Raw genomic sequence first — 12,977 nt, forward strand, 5'->3', positions numbered from 1 at the left:
CAATTTCATAAATTATCGATAATCATAATATGATTTACGATAATACGATACCAGACCCTTACAAGTTGAGAAGAAGAAGATTTTTTGTGAAGATTGAGAATGAATGGAGTGAGATATGAATTGGATTGAGTTGAGTGAGATTAGATCGTATACGTTTTTTATTTAATTAAATTATAAATTTTATTATATATAAAATTAAAATAAATTTTTTTATACAATAATAAAAAAATTAGTTTTTAAACTAGTTTAAAAAAAATAATAAAATAAATTACATTCACTCTCTTTTTTCTGATTTAACACCAATCCCGTTTTCCTTATTTTCCCAATTACCAGCAATTAGCTTTCCTATTTTTTGAAATTGGAATTTGACAGGGATCGGGCTTTGATCTGAATGGACTCACCCACTTTCACCTACAAGTGGCTCAATTGAGCCCTTCCTACCTATAGTTTTGGAATTTTTTTTTTTTTTAAAATTGGAATTTGACAAGGTCTATTGACCTAAATTCCTCTCTTTTGGTAAATCGCCGGTTTGGCAACCTCAAATTGTTCGACTGGCTGCTGATTTTGTTTTAAAGAAGCTAACAATTCAAAAGGGTCTTCTTTGAATAAGCTCCTCGGTTGGAATTCCTCGCCTGAACCAATGGACTGGCATTCCTTCCGGGCAAATGTAAGCAATTTTAATTTTATTTCTGGGCTCAAAATATTTCTCTGCTCAAACTAAACTTGTAATTTTGATATTTTTAAAATGATGACAAAGAAAAGAGGACACGAGCTTATATTGGCAAGGGAAAGAGAGCTCCATTTCACCTGCTACATGTTGTGTTATGTATTTGCTTACATAAGAAACAATCTGATTTGTTTGTTTGTTTTATTTTTTTGGCTGGTTAATTTGTTTTGTTCTGATTTTTGTTCTTGTACATTCTAGGAGTTCTTCTAGGATGAATCAAATACTTCTTGGATTGGATACGTTAGCTTCTTATCCTCCACATGCTCATTCAGTTCAGCGGGGAATCCTTAAAATATAATCATTTTATCCATTTAAATACAGAAGAGTGTATGACCGAGTGATCCTGCATCAACAATAACTGAAGGGTGTGTAATCTAGACCGTTTTCATAGTCCAACGAGAATTTTGCTTAAATATAGAACATTCTCTGCTCTATACTGAAAAGGTTTATTGACCATGCGACCACCACAGCTCTTCTAATGGGTTGGCTTAGTAAAATCTTGAAGGGTTCGAACCATAAAGTTTCCGAGGGGCATTATGATTTGAGATATGGAACTGATACGCTGGAGAATGATCCCTCTACTTCTTTTGTAAGATTTAATTTGATTCCTTAATGTTTCTGCCTCTATGTCATATTATGCTCTGATATCAAAGTGAACTTACAACTTTCTCAAAATAAAATATAGTTAATTGTGCTCTTGGCGGCATGTCGTACCGTTAATGCTTTAGGATTTTTATTTATTTTGCTTAATTTCTCTAATTTTGGGCAATTTTTTTAACAGAAAAACATTTTCATTGTGAATCTTAATACAGGATTCATGGTCGGAGATTGAAGACATCGACCATGCGATTGCGCTCTCTCTTTCAGAAGAAGAAAAAGCAAAAACTTTTATTGGTGAGTTCTATAGTAACTTAATTTTGTGATATATTGGTAATCTATGAACTATAGTTCTATGAAGAGCCTTGTGATATGCATGATGATCCCGCCAAGAAACATAGATGAAGCCATTTTTTTCTATTTTTTTGGATGGTAATGGGTGGTTTTTTCAATGCAAATTTCTTACTTGCATAGTGCAGCATCTTACTCGAGATTCATTAGCTTACACTTTCGTAAGGCAATCATTTTTTCTACAACCACCTGAGTGGGATTTTCTCTCCCTCGGCAAGAATCGTGGTTTACATAAGTTCATGTTTCAATTGCGGAAGGATTTTACACTTACAAAACCAAACAATAGTTTTTCCTAGCCATTAGACTATATTGCACCTAATCATTTATAATTATTAGGGAGGAAGGGATTTCAATATAGGTGTGCATGGCAAGAGTGGTGGATTGAAATAATTGATCATTTGAGTAATTGTAAACATAAGATGACTGGATAAAGCATAATCAGTTAATTCTTTGTTTTGAATTCTTGGTGACAAGATCAAATCTGAAGACTGAAATATTGTATAAAGTGGCCATTATATAATTTTCTTTTAATTGGAACTGTAAATTTTTAATTATTTTTAAAATTTGTTCTCCCTCAACTTTTCTCCAGTAATCAACTATTGAATTTCAATTAGTTAATTCTTTGTTTTGAAATATTTGTGCCAATTTTTTTCCAATTTTATTGGATGGTTATGCATGATTTTTTCAAATTTAAATTTCTTACTTGCTTAGTGCAGCATCTTACTCGATAGTCATCAGCTTACACTTTTGTAAGGCAATCACATTTTCTACAACCACCTGAGTGATATTTTCTCCTTTACACAAGTTAATGTTTCATTTGCGGAAGGATTTTACACTTATAAAAACCAAACACTAATTATTCCTGGCCATTAAAGTATGTAGCACCTAGTCATTTCTAATTATTAGCAATGGTTGTAAATAGAGGAAAAAGTCTTTCCATGTCGATTATTAGATGCCATGTCGATTATTAGAATATTTTTATCATTTTTTATATGTATATAAAATCTTTCATCTTCTTTTATATGTAAACAATTTATGCCATTTCCATTTATTAGATATGTTGAATTTGTGATATTAGAATATGATTTTATTAACGAACTACAAGTTTTAATTTATTTCTTAAGTCTGATTATATCTCTGTTGTGTTGATAATATATTTACTATGAATTGTGATATCATTGGATATATCATGATAAATTGCACGGCAACAAGGATTTACATGCAGTAATATACTTTTAGCCGAAAATTTGAAAGAACGTTGCAAAAAAATAAATATAAAAATGAAGAAAGTGGTCATAAGACTTTGATTTTCTTTAAAGATTTGGATTTTATAATTTAGATATTTGAAATGATCTAATTTATGTAACTTTGTTATTTGGGTATAACTTTATAATATTAGTTTGATCTTTTATTATGTAATGTTACAATTGAAACATGTGCTTATTGAATTAATATATATTTTTTTTGTAAGAAACAATATTTTATTAATAATAACTTGAGACAAGGTACATCAGTGGATTAGTAATCTACTGTCATCAAGAAGTACATGATATAAAATTTCTCTTAATGACACACATATTATCAATCTCTCATCAAATCTAAAATCGAAACATTCTTAAAATCTTGATGAGTTCCAATCCACATTGCAATATTGATCTTTATTTTTTCCCAGCATTTTTCCAAAGTTTCTTCTTTGTCTTCAAAAATTCTTCGATTTCTTTTCAACCACACCGCCCAGCATACGCAATGCACCACTGATTGCCAAAATATTCTTCCCCTGGTACCAGTAAGCTGTCCCAAATCCATATAGAATAAATCCCTTGTTGACTTAGGAACGACCCAAACCAATCGAAGCTCTTGCAAAGCTCTAGCCCACAATTTTGTTTATGAATGAACAGTGGATGATCATATGATCCTGCGTCTCTGTTTCATTTTTGCATAGTACACACCAGTTTGGGCACAAGGCAATTGACGGCCATCTTTTTTGAATCATCTCCGAGGTTGGTTGCTTACCCAGAGTTGCTGTCCAATAAAATATTTGGATTTTTTTTGGGATCGGAACTTTCCAAATAACATTAAAAAGAGGAAAAACTGGAAAGCAAGTATCTGGAAAAAAGGAATCATAGAAGGATCTGACAGAGAAACTACCCGAAGAATCCCCACGCCACTCTAGATAGTCATCCACCCCTTCAACTAACCTAAAGGAATCTAAAACCCCTAATAACTCAGATAACTGAGAAATCTCCTCCTCTCTCACAGCTCTTCTAAAATGGAAATTCCATGAATGGGTAGACGTAACATTATCAAACTGGACGAAATGAACTATTGGTAGATTGTGAACTGTTGATAGCTGAAACTAGGCTGGAAAAATATCTTTAAAAGAAGAATTCCCCCACCAAATATCCTCCCAAAATCTGACCTTGTTACCACCTCTCAACCTAACTGACACTCTCAGCTTAAAAGTCGGGTATAATCGGGAATTAAACTTCCAAGGGCATCTGAACGTTTCGTTTCTTGCCAACCCCGCATCCCATCCATTTTCTTGCAACCTATATTTACTGACAATAATTCTTTTCCACAATGTTCCTCCTTCCTCAAAAAATCTCCACCGCCACTTTCCCAGCAATGCCTTGTTTCTCAATATAATATTCCCAATACCCAAGCCCCTTTTTCTTTCGGTTTACATACATGGTTCCACGCGACCAAGTGGCTATGAACATCTCCGTCCGCTCCATCCCATAAAAAATTTCTCGAAATCTTTTCCATTGAATCTGCTATATCTTTAGGAACCCTGAATAAAAACATGTAATAGATCGGAATAGAATTCAACACCGACGAAATCAGTGTTAATCTTACACCTCTTGACAAGAAGGCTTTCTCCCAACTTGCCAATTTTTTCGACATCCTAGCCACAACGGGAGCCCAAAAAGATGCTTGTAACGGATTGCAACCCAAAGGCACGCCCGAGTACTTAATAGGCCACATCTCCTTACCACATCCCACTTGTTGTGCTATCATTTCAATTTCTCCTTGATCACGGTGGATACCCAACAAAGCACTTTTTTCCCAATTGATTTTTAATCCAGACATATCACAAAACGCTCTCACCACTTGCACCAGGAACCTAATGTGATCTTCATTCTGCACAAAGAACAGTGTGTCGTCAGCAAATTGAATGTGAGAAATCTCTATCTTGTTTCTACTCACCTCGATCCCCCTAATGAGATTCCTTTCCTTACCTTTATTAATCAATCTCCCCAACACATCCACTACCAAATTGAACAAGAAAGGAGACAATGGGTCTCCTTGTCTAAGACCTTTAAACGCCCTGAATTTACCTCTCGGTCTCCCATTAATCATGACAGAGAAAGAAACATTCGATACACAACCTTTAATCCAAGATCTCCATCTTCTGCCGAACCCCTTATTCATGAGAACAAAATCCAGAAAATCCCAACTAACATTGTCATAAGCCTTTCGAAATCCACCTTCAAAACCCATCCCCTCTTTTTCTTTCTTCTCCCCTCTTCGAGCAATTCATTCGCTATGAGGCCACAATCTAGGATTTGTCTTCCTTCAACGAAAGCATTCTGAGATTCAGATATGATATGTGCTATCACTGTCTTAATTCTCGCTGTTAGGACTTTCGCTATGATCTTATACAAACTTGTTGTCAGGCTTATCGGTCTAAAGTCCTTCACTTTATTCGAATCCACTTTCTTTCGTATCAAACAAATATATGTTTCATTAGTCGCACCATTTATGATCCCACTTTGAAAGAACTCATCAAAAACCTTCATTAGATCTCTTTTGACTATATCCCAACAATCTTGAAAAAAGCCAAAGTAAATCCATCTGCCCCCGAACTCTTCCCTCCATCACATTGAAAGACTGCTTTCTTAACCTCTTCTTCCGTGAATTGCTTTTCTAACTCTCGACTTAAATCATCTTCAATGGGGCACCACTCCACTCCTTCAATACCCCAACATCTCGTGTCTGTCAAACTGTATAAGTCCTTAAAGAACCTTAAAACAATGGAGACAATTTCATCCTCATCTGTTGTTATTGAACCATCATTTCTTTCCAATCTATCAATGGTGGCCTTACTCTTCCGTTGATTTAGAAGTGAGTGAAAAAAATTCGTGTTTTGATCCCTCTTTGTAATCCATTTGACCTTGCTCTTTTGATAATAGATTTGATTCTTACGACGTACCAACTCTTCAAGCAACAGTTTTGTTTTTTTCCTTTCATTCACTACTTCTTCCGATCCCCGACCCTCACTCTCTAAATCGTCTAATCTGCTGATTTTTTTTTGTTAATTCTGATGATTTCATTTCCACTCTCCCATAAACCTCTTCATTCCATTTTTTAATGTCACCCTTCATTGCCTTGAGTTTCATCATGAATGTATATCCCTCCCATCCTTGAAACCTCGCATTATTCCACGACGATTGGGCCAATTTTTTGAAGCCTGGATCCCTTAACCACACATTTTCGAATCGGAAAGGCATCGGACCCCACTTACTTTTTACCAAATCAAAGACCACTGAGAAATGATCTGAGGTGATTCTTGGCAAGAGTGTTTGTCTATGATATGGAAAAATTTCAGTCCATCCCACCGTGAACAAGAATCTGTCTAATATGCAACATATGGGTGATTCCCTAAAATTCGACCATGTGAACTTTCCATTCATTAAGGGTGGATCGCACAACTCTAGTTCCTGTATCAGTGAATCAAAACAGGACATACTTGAGGTCTGTGAACAACTATTAATTTTCTCTTGTAATGATCTGACAATGTTAAAATCTCCCCCCAAACACCATCTATCCCCACATAGCACCGCACCCTCGACCCTGCCAGTTCATCCCAGAAGATATTTCTTAATCTTGGTTGACATGGACCATAGACCGCTGTAAACCACCAATCATTATGAGCATCCTTTTGAATATGAATTGAAACCGAGAACTCCCCAATCAAATTATCCTTAACCGAAATGACCCTTGGATCCCACATAATCAGAATTCCTCCTGACCGACCAACTGCCGGTAAAGTGACCCACTCCACAAACCTCGACTTCCATATACTTGCAATAAATCTCCTATCCACCACCTCTTTTTTAATTTCCTGCAATACTATTAAATCTGGTTTTTCTTTGACAAGAACCGCACGTAACAACCCTCTACGTGTCGATGAACCACCCCCTCTAATGTTCCATGAAACAATTTTCATCGATTCACATCAGCAGCCCCTGCATTCTCTCTGCAATTGCATTCTTTTTTGAAAAGTTTTTTGGGCAAATTAAAAGCCCAAATTAAAAATATGAAAAATAATTTTTTTATTGGCCCTATCTATATATATATAAAAACAGAGTTGTCTGCTATTTTAAGTAATTTCCCGCCTAAATAGACATTCTAAAAAGAGAAATAATTGAAATTTGTTATTATAATAAATGATTAAATATATTTATTCATTATTAAAACTGTATATTAATATTTTAACACTTTGAAAATTGAATCACTTCTAGGAATTACAAACCAAATTAAATTAAATTTCAAATTTCAAATCCAAAAATTAAATTCTATTATAGGAATTATAAACCAAATTCAAATTTTTATTCAAATTTTAAATATGAATTCTGGAAATTCGAAACATGTTTCAAAAATCGTCCCTCGATTTTTTAATTTCATTTATTAAAAATATGAAATAATTATATTTTTTTCACCTCCTTCTAAATATTTGTTTTTAGTTCCCTGCAATTTTTAAAACATTTTTTTACCTCTCAATATTCATTTTCTATCTCCGTCCTTGACCAAAGTTATTCATTTTCATAATTAATTATGAACCGTAGTAACCATTCAATTGCCACGATCTCCCATCGTGTTGAATGAATTAATTAACATATTCATTAATTTAAATAATATTTTGTGCAACCAAATTATTGCATGCATGCGTATTAAATGGTCGTATATATATAAAAATTATTTAATTTCTAACACTTGAAAACTAATTTTAAGTTCACTCGAAGTTTATTGTATTATATATAAAGTAATATATGTAAACCTATAAACCGACACTAGACTAACTAATTTCATATTATTAACAAGAAAATTATTAATCTATATTTATTTTATATAAGCTATACATGTATTATTGATTAAACAAAAAAGATATTTTGTATAACAAGTTAAAGTTTTTTGGTTATTAAATGCATATTTTTAAATATTGAATTATTTATATATGTCTGTATAGTAAAGTATTTTGCTATGTCCAATACTCCAATATGCCTTATCAAAATTTTATTATTATTTTTTCATACATTTTATTTTTTGATTTAAGAGTATTATTTATATTTTCATTATTTAATATGGTTCACATGCACACACACACAACAAAGTATTTTTCATACCTGAAAAGTTTTTTGTCAAAATAATATGTTATAAAAAAAATATCGTTATTAATGTATTCATGTACCGCATTAATATTTGAAACAAATATGAAATAAATAAATAATTAAATGTGAATTGAAAACAATTTATTTTTTAAAATTCAAATTTAAATTTGATGTTTTTTGAAGTTATAAACTACATTTAAGTATTTGCATTGATTATATCATTCTATTTAATTTCGATTATGATTTTAATTTGTGTGTTACTTTTATACAATTTATGTTTACTGCTCTCTATCCCACTAAATAAAATATAAAAGTTTTTATATAATATTATTTATTTCAATTTTTATTTAAAAGAGTGTCGGTAATTTGTTGTTATTATAGTTATGTATCTTAATAGAACTTTAAAATATGTATTTTAATAAAAATTTAATATAAATATTTTTAACATGTCCAAAAAATATTAACTTTTTTAGTCAAAATTTATTCTTAGAATAAATGAAAAAAAATTGAATTTTTAAAAAAATGTTTATTTATTCTTTCAAATTTTAATAAACAAAAAAATATAAGATTTATTAAATATTTTTCTATTTTTTTATTTATAGCAGCTCCACATAACCAAGATAATAAGTTAATTTAACGACAAAATATTTTATCATCATTTAAGTATTTTTTCAAATGACATTAATTTTTTTGATATAATAATATTTAAAATTTAAATATATTTATTATATTAAATCAATAAATTTAAATAATTATTCAAACACTAATACTTACTAATTTTAATAATTAATTATATAAAATAACACTCCGTGCATAGCACGGGTGAAATACTAGTACCAAGTACAACAAGAAATGCGATTTGTTGGTTTGCCATAACACACCAAAATTCATCTTATTATGTTAACACCGAGGAATCCGCCTGATGACATCTAGCCCCCGCCTAGGCGCTGGTCTCACGCACCATTAGCGTCTAGATAATTTTAGAACCATGATAATTTCTTTTAAATTGGGCCTACCAGATGGGTCGGGTACTGAGTACGGATACCCAAATGCCACTCCTAGCCTCACAATAGAATTGGGTTTTCTCGAATCTCTTACTTGGTAGAGACTATGTGAGACGTACCGTACTTTTAAACATACTTAAAATTTGCGAAAAAAATAAAATATTTTTAAATAAAAAAGTCTCTTTCAAAATGCCAAATAATTAAAATGCTTGAACAAATAATTGAAATTGTAAACAAATTTCAACAAGTTCTTGTTTGAAACATCATAAAGTAATTTGTTTAAAAAGATCGGAGTAAACAAATTTATCATGCATAAAAATAAAATCCTTGAAAACTAAGGTGGTCCTCGGGTTAGTCCACCGCACAGTCCGAGCCAGCTCATTGATCCCCGCTTTTCGTCTTCTCATACTCGTCCTCACCTGCATCGATCAAGTCTAGTGAGTCTAAAGACTCAACATGTATAAACTGTAAATAACAACTTAAATTTCATAATTTAACCGTACCGAACAAACTCATCACCGAAGTAATAATTTATGACTTTCTAGACCACTCGGGACTTGACCACGTTTAATCAACATACTAAACCACGACTCGAACCACGAAACAATCTTGACATGAAGTATGAAATTTCCCAAGCAATGGAAGACACAGACCTCGCCTAAACCATAGTTCAACGTTCCCTATTCAAACCTCGTTAAGTCTAATCTAACCCCCACGAAGCTTGTACATAACGACCTACTAGTACCCAAAGGAAGCAATAACACCTAAACCCGAACCCCGAAAATACCAGAACCAGCGCTGCAGCGCCTGTCTAGCGCCTACGCGCTACCCTTCAGCGCTGCAGTGCTGCTCTGCACGAGCCAGCAGCGCTGCGGCGCTTCAAATGCAGCGCTACGGCGCTAGCCGTGGGTGAACCAAACCCCAAAATGTCATCTTCTACCCATTTGCATCCCTATGACTCCTAATGCATCCTCACCCTTACTGACTCGAAACGACGCACCGAGAAAAACCGTATGATCACCCACTCGACACACCTAAACGCAGCAATGACCACTCGGCGATTCCCAACGAAGCTTGCAATCAAATAACTCAAGAAACATGAAGAACATTTTTCAAAACCTCACAGTTTGAGCAGTCACACGAGAATGATCATAACTCACTCGTTTCTTGTCCAAAAATTACGAATTTACTGTCAAATCGAAAGTATCGAAGAGTACCACGTTTTATGTGTTGAAAGTTTTTCCAGAAAGTCGACCAAAAATTCACAGTACTCGAAATGACAGCAGATTCGGTTTTGAGATCTAAAATTTTGATCCAAAATCGTTTCTAAACATTTTGCTCAAACTTTTGCACAGCATACATGGATTTTGCATACAATACGCATCAAAATATTTACTACGACAAGATCGATGCAAAAATAAAAGAATATAAATGTCCTGATGATTAAACGCTCGAAGGTGACGAATACCGATGCGGTAGATCGCGGGAGATGACCGGATGACGATGCTACATGATTTTTGCTCGAAAACCAACGTAAATCTCCGGAAATTTCGCAAGGGAGAGTGGTGGCTGCTGCTAGAGCTCAAGAACCCTAGGTTTCTTTTCCAAAAAAAAAAATGAATGTAATGTGTGTGCGTAACTGGTCGTGCGTGTGTATAACTGTATCACACGTGCGTGTGTGGTTTTAGATTAGATGGTAATCAAGGGGCTAAACAAGTGTTTAAGTAGTTAATTAATAATAAAAGATAATATTAATCTAATTATTTACTCTCACTCAAAGATTTAATAATAATAACTGAGTGCCAATTACAAGATTAAAAGTTCTCAATATTCAAAATAGTATTTGAAAAGTTTAAAATCTCAAAATCATCTAATAAATTAAATTAGGCTTTAAAATGCTTAAAATTCCAATATCACTTAAAATAAAAATTTTCTTGACTTGAAATAAAATACTACATTTCAAGAATCGCCTAAATCGTCACCGGTCTCTTTTCTCGATCCCGCATCGATTATTCTCCTGAAACATAAATCTCAAGAAAACATTTTAACGTGCATCAAATAACATGTAATAATTTAAAGTAATGCAAATCATAAATCGTGCATGGTTAAAAATCATTTTAAAAATTAAATAAATAATTTAACCATTTAATAAATGCAATGGTTTGCGTGTACTGATTTTGGGCTTTACACTATGATTAATGGGAGATTGGAACTCCGTATGTTTCTGACCTTGAGTCCAATGCTTGTGTTCGGAAAGTACCTTTCTGTACCTTCTGGGCGCTATCTAAGTATTTTTTTGTTTGCATGTATTTTTTTATATTGTATATACCCGCACACTAAAAGTTATATTCTGTATATCTAATGTGGCATAGATAGTGAACCACAATTGGAAGAAGATGAACAACTTGCTAGGGCTTTTCAAGAGAGCTTGAATGTTCAGCCTCCACAGCAGCGACAGAGTAGAAACGACAGTGATGCGACAAATGGATATGGACATGGAAATGAAAATATTTATCAACCTATATCTGTCCCGTATTCTACTAGCTTCAGGTATAGGTTGTTGACATTGCAGTTTGTGGAAATCCTTGAAGATCTACGAGATTTACTCACTGATATTTAGGGACTAATTTGATATACTTACTAAAATTAAATTTTCTGATTATTATCTTTTGATTCGTAGCTATCTTTTCCTTCTCTAGTTGTTATTCTAGTGGTATAAATGTTTGTACAATTCTCTTTGCGAGTAAGAAATAGAATTCCATCTTATGAATTTCTTCATGGTATCATAGAGGGTTGTAAACCTGTGATATAATTCCAATGACCAAATACGGAATGGCTTCGGACTCTGATGAAAGGGGCCTCACGAGCATTGAACTCCCAACCACCCCATAGTTGTGGAAAGTGGTTCACATCCTGTCACATGACACAAATGAATGGGCAAAACTACCTTCAGTGGTCACAATCTGTGATAATGTACATTTGCAGCAAAGGTTTGGATGATTATCTTATCGGAAAAATCTCTGTTCCAAAAACTGATGACTCGAAGTGCAAAACCTGGAAGATAGGAAAAAATATGGTGATGTCTTTCCTTGTCAACTCATTGACAAAGGAGATCGGCGAAAATTTCCTTCTCTACAGCACAACCCATGAAATATGGGATGCTGCCAAGGAATTTTGCTCTGGTAAGGAAAACATATCTAAGATCTTCGAAATAGAAACCAAACTATCAGTCAATACTACCATATACTCACACGCCACTGGCAACGGTTGGATGTGTTTGAAGAGAACCAGTGGGGCTGTCCGGATGATGCAAAGAAATTTCGTGAAATTGTTGAAAGGAAAAGAATATTCGAGTTTAATTGGCCTTAACATGAACCTAGATGAAGTTCAAGGGAGAATATCAGGGATGAAACCAATTCTGAATATTCGAGAAGTGTTCTCTGAAGTCCGCAGAGAATAAAACAGGAAAAAGGTGATAACGGAGGAACAAACAACCAACTATTCTACAGAGAACTCAGCTTTGGCAGCACGAGGCACTCAACAAGTCGATAGTGACAGTGGACAAAGAAAAGGGAAGTTATGGTGTGAAAAATGCAAGAAGCCTACTCACAACTTAGACACTTTGTGAGGCCCGGGGCCGAAGAGGGCGGGGGGTGATCGCCGGTGCCATCAGTTGCACGGACAATGAGCGGCTCCTGGCAGGCTTCTAGGTGGAGGGAACATGAATGAACCGACCCACATGGGAATGAGAGGGATTCCGAGATTGTGCAATGTAATGGACTGAACAGTTGAAGAGGGCTTAAAAAGATTTGATTGGTACTACTCATATCACGAAGGTGCATCTTCTTTTCGGTAGCTCATCACATAAGAACTTTAAAGTTAAGCGTGCTTGACTTGGGGAAATTT

General features: G+C 33.9%; 1 protein-coding gene across 10 annotated transcripts in view; it reads left to right on the forward strand.

Annotated features, from left to right (window-relative positions):
* The first annotated feature begins 377 nt into the window (after nucleotides 1-377).
* LOC140819379 (protein DA1-like) overlaps nucleotides 378-12,977 on the forward strand; it is a 38,925-nt gene continuing 26,325 nt past the window's right edge. For 8 of the 10 annotated variants that reach the window (XR_012115214.1, XR_012115213.1, XR_012115215.1 and 5 more), the window contains exons 1-5: nucleotides 379-667; nucleotides 926-1,092; nucleotides 1,198-1,316; nucleotides 1,540-1,621; nucleotides 11,444-11,621. Coding sequence is in view for 3 of the 10 variants with exons in the window: in XM_073179453.1 (XP_073035554.1) it covers nucleotides 1,206-1,316; nucleotides 1,540-1,621; nucleotides 11,444-11,621 (371 nt within the window). In the remaining 7 variants the exon portion in view is untranslated. Of the gene's footprint in view, nucleotides 668-925; nucleotides 1,093-1,195; nucleotides 1,317-1,539; nucleotides 1,622-11,443; nucleotides 11,622-12,977 lie in introns of all 10 variants that reach the window. The other 2 variants (XM_073179454.1, XM_073179455.1) reach the window with 2 other exon arrangements.

The sequence above is a fragment of the Primulina eburnea genome, chromosome 18 (genome assembly GCF_022965805.1).
Source record: "Primulina eburnea isolate SZY01 chromosome 18, ASM2296580v1, whole genome shotgun sequence".
NCBI classification, from domain to species: Eukaryota; Viridiplantae; Streptophyta; class Magnoliopsida; order Lamiales; family Gesneriaceae; genus Primulina; species Primulina eburnea.